This window comes from Puntigrus tetrazona, chromosome 13, assembly GCF_018831695.1.
Source record: "Puntigrus tetrazona isolate hp1 chromosome 13, ASM1883169v1, whole genome shotgun sequence".
NCBI lineage: Eukaryota > Metazoa > Chordata > Actinopteri > Cypriniformes > Cyprinidae > Puntigrus > Puntigrus tetrazona.
The window spans coordinates 22,124,476-22,139,475 of NC_056711.1; the positions used below are offsets into that span (position 1 = coordinate 22,124,476).

At 39.0% G+C, this 15,000-nt stretch overlaps 1 protein-coding gene and 1 long non-coding RNA gene across 2 annotated transcripts in view; one reads left to right on the plus strand and one right to left on the minus strand.

Annotated features, from left to right (window-relative positions):
- The first annotated feature begins 10,849 nt into the window (after positions 1-10,849).
- Positions 10,850-15,000, plus strand: part of LOC122357127 (L-threonine ammonia-lyase) — a 13,520-nt gene continuing 9,369 nt past the window's right edge. Inside the window, exon 1 of the mRNA XM_043256395.1 lies at positions 10,850-12,927. Within this exon, the coding sequence (XP_043112330.1) occupies positions 12,716-12,927 (212 nt within the window). The 5' untranslated portion in view covers positions 10,850-12,715. The remainder of the gene's footprint in view (positions 12,928-15,000) is intronic.
- Positions 12,913-15,000, minus strand: part of LOC122357128 — a 5,385-nt gene continuing 3,297 nt past the window's right edge. The window contains exon 3 of the long non-coding RNA XR_006252426.1: positions 12,913-14,271. This is a non-coding gene — a long non-coding RNA (uncharacterized LOC122357128). The remainder of the gene's footprint in view (positions 14,272-15,000) is intronic.

Genomic DNA, 15,000 nt, shown 5'->3' on the forward strand with positions numbered 1-15,000 from the left:
ATGAGGTTATGATGCTTGATTAATGCTGAAAGAACATTAACCCATGATCACCTTCTCTACCACGTCCATCCGGTCATGAAGAGACTTCTGATCCTGACAGGCGTTAGAGCGGCCGCTCATCTCTGTCTCACACACACACACACACACACACACACACACACACACACACACACACGGTTCTGTTACAGTAACACATGAATTACAGTCACTGCAAAACACATTAAACATCAATCAGCTTCTGGGGAGCGCTGCTGGAAATGAATCAAAGATTCTCCTCGAACATGAACATAATCATCTGGACACAAGAAACACAAAAACACACTAATCAGAGAGCTCATGTCACACACACACACACACACTTACATACTATAACACGCACTTACTATAGCACACATTCACACACTCTCTATAACACACGCTCACACACTAACACATTCACTATAACAGTCTCTATAACACACTCTCACACACTGTCACTATAACACACACTATCTATAACACACACTCTCTATAACACACTCTCACTATAACACACTCTCACACACTCTCTATAACACACTCTCACTATAACACACTCTCACACACTCTCTATAACACACTCTCTATAACACACTCACACACTCTCACTATAACACACTCTCACACTCTCTATAACACACTCACACACTCTCACTATAACACACTCTCACACACTCTCTATAACACACACTCTCTATAACACACTCACACACTCTCACTATAACACACTATCTATAACACACACACACTCTCTATAACACACACACTCTCACTATAACACACTCTCTTTAACACACTCTCACTATAACACACTCTCTTTAACACACACTATATAACACTCTCACACACTCTCTATAACACACACTCTCTATAACACACACTCTCTACACACTCTCACTATAACACACTCACACACTCACTCTCTATAACACACACTCTCACACACTCTATACTATACTCTCACTATAACTCACACACTCTCTATAACACACTCACACACACTCTCACTACTCTACTACACACTCTCACACACTCTCTATAACACACTCTCACACTCTCACTATAACACACTCTCACACACTCTCTATAACACACTCTCACTATAACACACTCACACACTCTCTATCACACACTCTCTATAACACACACACTCTCTATAACACACTCTCACACACTCTCTATAACACACTCTCACTATAACACACACTCTCTATAACACACTCTCTCTATAAACACACACTCACACACTCTCACTATAACACTTACTCACACTCTCACTATAACACACTCTCACACACTCTCACTATAACACACTCTCACACACTCTCTATAACACACTCTCACACTCACTATAACACACTCTATAACACACTCTCACACTCTATAACACACTCTCACTATAACACACTCTAACACACTCTCTAACACACTCACTCTCTATAACACACACTCACACACTCTCTATAACACACTCACTATAACACACACACTCACACACTCTCACACACTCTCTATAACACACACTCTCACTACTCTCACACACTCTCACACTCTCACACACACACACTACTCTCTATAACACACACACTATCTATAACACACTCACACACTCACTACACACTCTCTATAACACACTACACACTCACACTAACACACTCTCACACACTAACACACTCTCTATAACACACACTCTCACTATACACACTCTCTCTCTATACACTCTCACACACTCTCTCTATAACACACTCTCACACACTCTCTATAACACACTCACACACACTCACACATAACACTCTCTAACACACACTCTCTATAACACACTCTCACACTAACACACTCACACACTCTCTATAACACACTCACTATAACACACTCACTCTCTATAAACACACTCTCACTATAACACACTCTCACACACTCTCTATAACACACACTCTCTATAACACACTCACACACTCTCACTATAACACACTCTCACACACTCACTATAACACATAACACACACACACACACACTCACACTCTCACACTATAATAACACTCTCACACACTCTCTATAACACACTCTCTATACACACTCACACTAACACACACACACTCTCTATAACACTCTCTATAACACACTCTCACACACTCTCTATACACACACTCTGACTATAACACACTATAACACACACATAACACTCTACACTCTCTCACACACTCTCTCTATAACACACTCACACACACACACTATACACACACTCTCACACACTCTTACTATAACACACTCTCTCTATAAACACTCTCTCTCTAACACACTCACACACTCTATAACACACTCTTACTATAACACACTCTCACACTCACTATAACACACTCTCACACACTCTACTATAACACACTCTCTATAACACTCTCACACACTCTCTATAACACACTCTACACACACTCTCACTATAACACACTCTCACACACTCTCTATAACACACTCACACACTCACTATAACACACTCTCACACACTCTCTATAACACTCTTACTCACACACTCACTATAACACACGCTCACACACACATTCACTATAACAGTCTCTATAACACACTCTCACACACTGTCACTATAACACACACTATCTATAACACACACTCTCTATAACACACTCTCACACACTCACTATACACACACTCTCTATAACACACACTCTCTATAACACACTCTCACACTAACACACTAACACACACTCTATAACACACACACACTCTATAACTATAACACACACTCTCTATACACACACTCACACACTCTCTATAACACACTCTCACACACTCTCACTATAACACACTCTCACACACTGTCTATACTACACACACTCACTATAACACACACTCACACTCTCTATAACACACACACACTCTCTACTCTCTACACTCACACACACTCTCTCACTATAACACACTCTCTATACACACACACTCTATACACTACACTCTAACACACTCTCACTCTATAACACACACTCTCTATAACACACTCTCACACACTCTCACTATAATACACACACTCTCACACTCTCACTATAACACACTCTCACACACTCTCTATAACACACTCACACACTCACTATAACACACACTCTCACACACTCTCTATAACACACTCTCACTATAACACACTCTAACACACTCTCACACTCTCTATAACACACGCTCACACACTAACACACACTCACTATATAACACACTCTCTATAACACACTCTCACACACTGTCACTATAACACACACTATCTATAACACACTCACACTCTATAACACACTCACACACTCTCACTATAACACACTCTCACACACTCTATAACACACACTATAACACACTCTCACTATAACACACTCTCTCACACACTCTCTATAACACACTCTCACTATAACACACTCTCACACACTCTCTATAACACACTCTCACACACTCTCACTAACACACACTCTCTATAACACACTCACACACTCTCTCACACACTAACACACTCTCACACACTCTCACTATAACACACTCTCACACACTGTCACTATAACACACACTATCTATAACACACACTCACACACTCTCTATAACACACTCACACACTCTCACTATAACACACTCTCTTTAACACACTCTCACTATAACACACTCTCTTTAACACACACTCTCTATAACACACTCACACACTCTCACTATAACACACTCGCACACACTCTCTTTAACACACACTCTCTATAACACACTCTGACTATAACACACTCTCTATAACACACTCTCACACACTCTCTATAACATACTCTCACTATAACACACTCTCACACACTCTCTATAACACACTCTCACTATAACACACTCTCACACACTCTCTATAACACACTCTTACTATAACACACTCTCACACTCTTACTATAACACACTCTCACACACTCTCTATAACACACTCTGACTATAACACACTATCACACACTATAACACACTCTCACACACTCTCTATAACACACTCTCACTATAACACACTCTCACACACTCTCACTATAACACACTCTCACACTCTCACTATAACACACTCTCACACACTCTCTATAACACACTCTTACTATAACACACTCTCACTATAACACACTCTCACAAACTCTGACTATAACACACTCTCACACACTCTCTATAACACACTCTCACACTCTTACTATAACACACTCTTACACGCTCTCTATAACACACACTCTCTATAACACACACCCACACACACACACGTGTCTCACACAGCTTTCACAGGAGTGTTTCCGCTCTCAGGCCTCGTTATGTTTCACGAGTTTTCCCGAAGGAATCCCACCTCCACAGTCTTTGATGTTTTTGCATTAAACATCCCGTCGTGAGCAGCATTTTAATAGATCCTCTGTGTAAGTGCTGCAGGATGTTAAACACACTTCTCCATCGGCCTCCAGCAGACATTACTTCATCTGCTGCTCACGATTCACAGATCTGATCTGATCGAGACAGCACAGATAGATGTGTCTCTGGAGCACAGACGTGGACAACAATACACTGTATGGGGAAAATCATACATATTTTTATGCTAAAATCATTAGGATATTAAGCAAAGATCATGTTCTATGAATATATTTAGTGAATTTCCTATCATAAATATATAAAAACTTCTGATTAGTAATATTCGTTGCTAAGAAGTTGATTTGAACAAGAGTCCAGAGTTTCTAATCTGGACCCAGATTTCTTTTACAGTGTAGGAAAGCACTGTTTAATTTTTCAAGACAAATTCTGAGTTATTCAGTCCTGAAAAACCGTGAGTGAGTACACAGCTGACGTTACTTTTAAAAGTAATGCATTACAACATTGTATTGCTACTAATTTATTTTTTGCAGAAAGTAATGCATTAAATTGATGAGTGATGAGGCCAGATTAAAGAAATATATTTCATCATATTATTTTCCGGTTTAATACTGTAAAACTGCGTTGACACAATTTACATCATAGAACTCTCTGTATATAAATAATGATGACTTGATATATAAATTATATGATAAATTGTATATAAATTAATGATTTCTTTTTAAATCTTTGATTGTTTGTTTTTAATAAAACAAGTTCTTCTTTAAAACGTAAAGCTCTTTCACAGAAACTTGCATGAATAGATAGAAAAGATAGAACAGGATCATCAGGTCAGATAAAAAAACTAAAATAATGCAAATGTTTTTTTTTTTTTTAATATTTAGTTAATTCATAATATGGTTTATTGTAATGCAAGTAATTTTCCCCAAAACTGATTCCAGGTCAATCTATTTCACAAATCTACAGACCCACAAAACAATAATAATGGTTCAAGAAAAACGGACTGATTCTGTACAGAAAAGTTCACCAAAAATCTCTGGTTGTCGTTTCAAACCCGTGTAACTTTCCTTGTCCTTCAGAACACAACAGCTAAACATCATCCATGCACTAGCTCTAATACTTTAACAACACTAATACGTTTCTTTAAACACCACTTTCTAATAGCCAAAACACTAAAATACAACTCAAATAAATAGTTCAAGTAAAATTCAAACAACAATTATAGATGAGTACAATTCAATACAAACAATAACGGACTAGTCCTCGTAAACACTGACGTTTGACGGCTGTAGTCATCATGAACAAACACACTTATGTCATTTGAAATGCCACCTCAATTATCCCCCTTTTTTATATTAAAAATAGTAAATATTTTAAAGAAGAAGAAGAAAGCAAGTCAAGCGGGTTTGAGTGACACCAGCAGAAGGAGGTTTTTAGGATGAACTGGTTCTTTAGCCGCTGATGAAGCAGTAATGCCACACATTCATTTAGTTCAACTCTTCTGGGCTTGATGGAGAGTTTCCTGAGCCAATAAAAAGAGAAAATGAGAGCGTGTGTGTGTGTGTGTGTGTGTGTGTGTTCATTCCATGAGGGTGAGATCACACACATCACACTAATCGTGATCAATCCTTCCACTGAAGATACAGAAGATACAGAAGATACAGACGAGCCTCGGGTTCTGGACAGACTCCAGCAGTTCATGTGAGAAATCTCATGTGTTTGTGCGGTTCTGTCAGCCTCAACACACACCAAATCAGAACCAGATGTTCTAGTCACACACACACACACACACACTGAAGGTCCCTGAGAACCATCTGAAAACGCCATCATGATCCTCAAACACAAAGATTGCCTTTCAAACTCATAAACTACAGACCGTCGTCTATCAAACCCAACTCACACGACCTTCAGCCAATCAGGTGTCTTACCTGCACAGATCTGACCAATGAGGAGCAGCAGAAGAGCCACGGGCGTCATGACAGACCTGCGGGAGAGAGACGTCTGTCAGACACTGATGAAGAGACCCTCAGAAAGAAGAGAGACCTCTGACTGGAGCTCTGAAGAGATTCACTGCGCTGCCGATCAAAACACTGAACAAAAGTGTTCTGTATCTGGAGGAGGAGTGTGTGTGTGTGTGTGTGTGTGTGTGTGTGTGTGTGTGAGAGCGGGTGGGTCTGCTTCACGCTCTCCAGCAGGACCGAAGCCAAACACACAGAAACATGAAGACACAAACTCCAGCCCAGAGCGTGACTTTCTTCAGCTGAACGGACAAAACATTTACTGAAATCAACAACACACTCGTCCGCTTCTCTGACCACGATTAAAGATCACGTGACTTTACCGGGTTTTTTTTCAGTTGTTAACAAGCGTTGTTTAATAGTGACGCAACATTTTTAAATCCGTTCACACACTCAGAGATACAGAAGTCTCTTGCTTTCAGATAAAATGCATGCAATGACCACATTTTTCAAAATGTCATTCATACTCTACAAGCTGAAAAGACTAATAATAATGATCTAAAACACAACTAAATGTAATTTCAACTGGAAGCTGATCCAGATCTCATAGAGTCACAAGGACGACCAGTCCATCACACACATTCATATTCACACACACTTGTGAGAGAAATCAAACATCAACAGAGAAAACATACAAACTCCACACAGAGAGACTCTGCTCATTCTGTACCTCGTTATACTTATTATCATCATTATTATTATTGCTTCGTTTTTTTTTCGGATTTTGTTTTTGGTATATAAAGGAATAGGATGCTGGTTTTCTCATTCATTCCTTGTGCTTTAATACAGTAGATAAAAGATGTTATTCTTATCCAATAATTCAAGAAATCATTCAGATATATTATAGATTATGTAATGATCCCTGCTTTTTAAATCAGTGTGTTTAAAGGAGCAGACTAAATATAGCAATAATATAAATACACACTTTCTAAAGCACTTTTTATTAAAGTTTCAGTGAATATAAAACATTAAAAAAGTTGAGTCAAATTTTAAGGCAACCAGCTTCAGCAGATTTTAGAGTTTTTATCTGAGCCATTGATTAGCTAATCAAATTGTACATGTGCTTTAAAAATGAATGCATATTAAATATTAAACACACACACACACACACACACACACACACAAATCTGAGTATAAAAGTACTTATGTTGTGGTATGAAACCAAAGAGATGAAAACCACTGAGACAATGATCAGTTAGAGACAAATAAAATATGTACCACACACACACACACACACACACACACACACACACACACACACACACACACACACACACACACACACACACACACACACACACACACACACACACACACACACACACACACACACACACACACACACACACACACACACACACACACACACACACACACACACACACACACACACACACACACACACACACACACACACACACACACACACACACACACACACACACACACACACACACACACACACACACACACACACACACACACACACACACACACACACACACACACACACACACACACACACACACACACACACACACACACACACACACACACACACACACACACACACACACACACACACACACACACACACACACACACACACACACACACACACACACACACACACACACACACACACACACACACACACACACACACACACACACACACACACACACACACACACACACACACACACACACACACACACACACACACACACACACACACACACACACACACACACACACACACACACACACACACACACACACACACACACACACACACACACACACACACACACACACACACACACACACACACACACACACACACACACACACACACACACACACACACACACACACACACACACACACACACACACACACACACACACACAGACACACACACACTCACTCACACACACACACACACACCTGTTCAGGGTGATCCTAGGGCAGTGGATGATGGTAAACATGTCGGTCTGGATTAGACTGGACTGGAGTGTGTGTGGTCAGCTGGTAATGGACGTCTGTCTGAAGATAAGCAGCTCTAATGAGACATGAGCGCACACACGCACACACACACACACACACACACAGACACACACACACACACACACATAATTTCATGTGAATTCTCCTGAAACACACAGTCAGTGCTGAGCATAATTACATAAATTGTATTCCGTCACTGATTCCAATGACATCACACTTATTAATGTAACCCATCACATATACATTACATGTTTCAGGTAATAATCAGACCACTTTTTGATAAATCTGGGCTAACTCATGTATCATATTGATTTAAAAAGGACAACCCTATACCATTAATACAATTAATACAATTAATTATTGTCTTTAAAATGCGGAACAGAAAAATTGATTCAGTGAGTCATTTATGCTGGAACCGCTCCAAGTGATTCAAACTAGTGAATTCCATCCTTCAGTTCAAGAGATTCAAAAGAGCAAAATATCTTCAAATGTTGACTTCACTTTTAATGATTTTAAAAAGTACGTAGTGATGGAGAAAGGAGTTTTTTTAATCAATTGTCACAAAATGAGTCACTGTTATAAAGCCTTCTAATCTGATCTCGAATCATTTGATTTATTCGAAACTTCATGTATTGTGCATCAGATAATTCAGTTTGGGACTTCAAAGCAGAATAACGAATCATTTTGCGAGTTGAATGTCCCGATAGGAATCAAGTAATTCAAACCACCCTGATCTAAATCAAATGATTCGTGATCCACAGAGATCATTTGCCCACTATGTTAGGACAGTGTCTTAAGAACTAGTTTGATCAACCAGCTGTTAACCAAAGGGTAGTTAGTCTGTATGTTTGAATTGAACATATTTTGAACAGTCTTAAAGAATGCCGCCGGCCCCTGATCTGATATGAGGGTTCACGAATCATTATTCAGACTCATTTGATTCAGACCAGAACTTTTTTAGCAGGTTCGCATATTTTTTTTTATGAACCAGTAGAAAACATTAAACTATTGAGACAGCCATTAAACTACATAAAGAAAAAATGAATAAAGCACACACATGCAAGTCAAAATTACAAAATTACAAAATTGGAGTAACTCATAAATCTGCTGTTCGACATCTTCATATTTAAAAGAGATTTATAGTTTCCAAAATCTGTTTCTTGTTATGGTTCTCATAGAGAGGTTATGGTCCTATCGGTATCAGACTCTACTGAGCCGTCTCTGGCAGGACGTTTGATCAAGCTGATCGTCTGCCGTCGGAATCAAACCTAGTTAATATTTGTAATGGGATTACCGTGAAGAGTCACCACCGGAGACTGCAGCAAGAAACGGAGTGAAAGTTCAGGTGTTCAAGGGTAAAGTTTACTGTGTACGATGAGCAAAGCTCCTTAAGAGAGAAGGATCCACAATGGTGCTTACGCCACTGAAGATAACTCTGATAGCTGATCTCATGGAGAGATTTGCCGCTCTTATCTTTTATCGTCTCCTCTGCGCTCCGATTGAAATCTGCCTGATTAACCGTGATGGGTTCCTCCGTTTGTTCTCAGGGAAACCCGATCCCCCGAAGTCTGCGTGATTCGTTCCGTCCCGAAGCTCGAATCAGCCGGAGCGCGTTTTTCTTGGCTCCTTCTCTGCATGGACTCTCTCTTGGCTGGACTTCACGCTTTTCTGATTCCTGGAATGGTCATCGGGGGGACGGACTCGGACAGCAACGATCCTGCTTTGGGATCGTCCTCAGCCCTCGTTAGTTTTGTGTGATGTATTGGAGCTGTCAGGTGTGATGTCTGGGGTTAGCTCGGCTGTAAATCTCGTCTGCACATGTTCACGCTGGACACAGAGAGAGAGAGAGGCGAAGGAAACGTTTCATTACGAGCTCCATACAACCACGAGTTTGATGCGGGATTTATTCCTTTTTGTTTTATTACATTTAAACCTGTATTTGAGAGTCGTGTTATTTTACCACCTCCGGCACAGAATAATAAAGTGTGTGTTTGTGCTCAAAGCGTGTGTGTGTGTGTGTGTGTGTGTGTGTGTGTGTGTGCGATCGGACCAGCGCTAGGCTGCTTACTCAAGAACGACTTTTATTAATTACACCTATCAAAAGAGAAACGATTACTTTTCTGCCAACGGTCATTATTAGCCGTGTTGGGGGTCACGCGTTACAAGTATTATGAGTTTGGTAATCGGATTACTTTTTAAGTAACTAGTAAAGTAATGCATTACTTTTTCAATTAAGTATAAAAGCAGTTTGTTTGTTTCTCATGTATTCACCGACAGCTCTGGGGTTGCCATGTTGAGAGAAATCAGGATTAAGTGCAGAGCGCTGTGTGTGAATATGATCTCTGTGTGTGTGTGTGTGTGTGTGTGTGTGTGTGTGTGTGTGTGTGTGTTTATGGGAAACAAATGTGTTTAATGACACGGGTATGACACAGTTATTACAGTTTGAAGGTGGTTTATTCCCATAATTCAAAAGACTTAAGAAACATACTAAATGGTGTTTTCTGGAAATCTAAAAATGCGAGTAGTTTCCTGTCAGGGGAAGGTTTAGGTATAAAAAAAACAATTGCATTCAAATGGTAATAAAACAAGAACTCATGGAGATATAATAAAACAAACAAAGGCTCATCATTTTGATGCATAATATATTCATAGCAGAAAATATTCTGAGGGACACCGAATTAAAAAATGCTGTTTAACAAAAAAAAAAAAAAAAAAAAACAACGGGGAAAGAGTTAAATATGTTAAATAAGACAAATATGATTTATTTATTCATTTTAATTTCATTAATGAGTGTCTTTGCTACTGACCTTCAATGGACCAGTTCATCCAGACGTCTCAAATCAAAAGTACATCACATTACTTTCCATAAAAAGTTTCTTTCATGCCCCACAAAAGTGTGCAGTGCGTCTCTCTCCAAAAAGTCTTCCAAAATGTTACTAAAAATCTATTTTTATATCTGAAATTACAAATGCTCAATGACTGATGAAAACCAGTAACGACCTGTTTTGTGAAGGGGAATCTTATTAGTAATTCTACTAGATACTGCAGAAAATAACATTATTACTGTAAGTAGTTATTGCCTCCAGAAGACCACAGAGACCAGGATTCAGGAGTCTCGAGCAGAACACAGAAAAAACACCTTCATTTCCTTCAGAGACGCACAGATCTGTTCAACCGCTCGTTCAGTGAGTATACTATAATCAGTATTAACTGAAGGGGAGAGCGCTTGTAAGCGAGCGCGAGACTTTAAATATGTACATAAATATCAGGACGTGGTGAATTCTCTGAAACGGTGACTTTGGATATAAAAGAGACTGCTTTCACAATATGGTTTTCCAAAAGTGAGGGATAAACTGAGCCTCGTGGACTTAATGAACGGCGCCGTGAACTGAAGGATTAAAACAGAATCTGCATCTGACCTCACAGAGCATCCCTCTTATCAGTCCTGCAGGAAAATACAATTCCATAAAAACGTATAATAAATGAAAGTTTTTACTCGGCTCATTCCCACTTTTTTAATAAACGTGTCTCATCCAGCTCAGGTCTGAAATCATGTAAAGAGTATGGTCTCATAACTTCATGAAGAACTAAAACTCTGATTTGTCTGTAATTGAGTCCTCAAACATAAAAAAGTATTTATTATTCCATGGATCCTCATCACAGGAGGAGTAAAGTGGACTCTTCTTATGTTTTTGGTCACGTAACCAATTTAGTTTAAAATCATCTAGAAACCAGAGGAGCTTTTCTTCTCAGGATCAAATGAGCTGCCATAAGAGTGATTTTTATGAAACCCAGATGTATATATCATCCGAAGCTGAATAAATCATCTCTCCACTGATGTCTGGTTTGTTCTGATCGGACAATATCTGTCTGAGATACGACTATTAGACCTGGAGTCTAAATAAATCTAAATATTGAGGAAAAAATCTCCTTTAAAGTTGTGCAAATGACGTTCTTAGCAATGCATATTACTAATCAAAAAATACCTTTTGATATGTTTACTGCGGAAAATGCGCAAAATATTTTTGGCATGTAATAAAAAAGAATATCCCTGCCCCATGCAGTGTCTTTAGTCTCCAGGCTGTCAGGTATATCATGAGCTCTGAAGTCTGGAGCATCATAAACGATGATCTGTGATCCGGTCTGAGGAGGATTTGGCCTGTCCTAGAGGTCAGAGCTTGAGGTCTTCTGGAGGACACTTTCTGCTGGACAAAGTCTGATTATACCACGTGAGAGGCGGGTTTAACCCGGGTCTGATACAGGAATAGAGCTGTAGGTGGAGTCCTGGAGGGCTGAGGGCCGGAGACACTCCGGTGTGTGATTATGGATAATCCCTCCTTAAATAACCCTGAGCGGTCAGCTAATGTTGCGCAGGACGAGGACAATACCGCCGGACGGAGAGAGCGTGTTTCATGTCAGCGCGAGGCCAGGATGAATTTCGCGGCGCAGTTTTTTGCTAACTTGGTGAGCGACGGCGTGCAGGAGACGCGGAGGAGCTTTAACGACAGCGAGGAGTACGATCCCTTCTGGCAGAGGTGGGACACCTCCGTAAGATCTTTCACGAGTCTCTTCTGCTCACCGAGACGCTGCTTGTTTGATTCAAAGTACAGCAAAAACAGTAGATACTTGTATTTAAAATATAGATGCTTTCTATGTGTAACTCTATCCGAGCGGTCCTTAACCTTCTTCAAGAAACAGCTAAGACACATCTCCTTCATCGTTAGCACATCTACTCTAATTCTATTTGATCCGTCTGTCTGTTTTATTTACAAAAAAACACAGCCTTGACCATTTATCAATGGCATATTCATTCTCTTGCTCTCTTTCTGACACTAGATTTCTTTTTTCTATTCTGTTTGTTTCTTAATTTTGTTGATATTCTCTACTTGTTTTCTTTAAAGCATATATATTGCACTAAGAGACTCATCTTTGTGTGCGTGTTACTGCTCTTCTGTTGGTTTCGATTGCTTCCACCGTCTTCATTTTCGAGAGAAAAGCGTCTGCTTTAAAATGTAAATACGAATAAAGTGTAAATATTTGAAAATGTTTTAAAATCAAATGATTTCAAAGCAGATTTTTCAGTCACGCGATCCTTATCATTATCATCAATGCATTCTTTCAGGATCCTCTGCTGAATAGCATTTATCTCAAATAAAAAGCTTTTGTGAAATTATACACTACACAATTTAAAAGCTTGAGTTCTAGAAATCAATCATTTCATTTAAATCGATCGAAACTGATGTTTGTAATGTTACAAAGGCTTTCTATTTGAGATGAATTTCTAATTAGCTGTTTTAGACATAATAATAAACGAGCAAATCAGAACATTAGAACGATTTCTAAAGGATCATGTGACTGGAGTAATGCTGCTAAAACTCTAATAGAAAGCATTTTTAAATAGTAGGATATTCACAATATCACTGCTGTATTTTGGATCAAATAAAAGCAGGCTTGGAGAACAGAAGAGACTTCTTTTAAAAACATCAAAGATCTTACGTTTTAGAAACGTTTGACGGGTAGTGTGTGTCTGAAACCCTTAGAGAGCCTCCAGAACCTCCTCAGTGTCCTCCTGAGTCTGAGCTTCACCGGCGTTTAGCAGACCCTCTGTGTTCTTCATCCCATCCCGCTCTTCCTCCATCCACCGGTTCACCTTCGACTCCTGAGACGCACAAAGCTCTCTCGCTGAGATCTCCCTCAGCTTCTCCTGGAGCTTCAGACAGAGCCGCTGCTCCAGACCCGTCTTCATCTCTAGCTCTTCCACAGATCACAGAGAACGCTCCTTCACGCTGTAGTGTGTGTGCTCCTCAGACTCTTCCTCAGCCTCCTCCTCCTCCTCCTGCCGCGGTAAACATGAGTGAGAGCAATAACCCTGTCAAGTCCTAAAGATTTAGAAAATAACAGTAGAAAGCTAAATAAATAAATGTAAAAAAAAAAAAAAAAAAAATAAATATATATATATATATATATATATATATATATATATATATATATATATATATATATATATATATATATATATATATATATATATATTTTTTTTTTTTTTTTTTTTACAAAAAAATGTTCCTCTATGAGCCTGGAGCACAAAAGTCATAAGCAGCACAGATATACAGTATTTGTAGCAATAGCTAATAATACATTGTATTTGTGTAAATTGTAAATATATCATAGCTTCATTTTTGGTTAGTAATATTCATTGCTAAGCACTTTAACTTTAAAGGTGATTTTCTCAATATGTAGAATTTTTCCTCCCTCAGATTCCAGATTTTCTAATAGTTGTATCTCAGACAGATACTGTCCGATCAGAACAAACCAGTGGAAATATAATTTATTCTTTATTTTATTTTTGTGCTCCAGGGTCACATTAGTGTTTTTTTGATGCATCAGGATTTTATGGCTCATGTAGTCTGAAAAAAATGTAATAAGACTGACATAAAATTACCTAAATATCTGGGCCTCTCTATATCTCATAATATATCTGAGTGAGATGAGACTGAGATGATCAGACATATAATGATGGAGAGCTGAAGTCTGCTCAGAAGATGTGAGATGTTTCGGAGGAAGAGTGAAAGTAAAGCTCCTCAAAAGATCCTGAAGATCAGATTCTT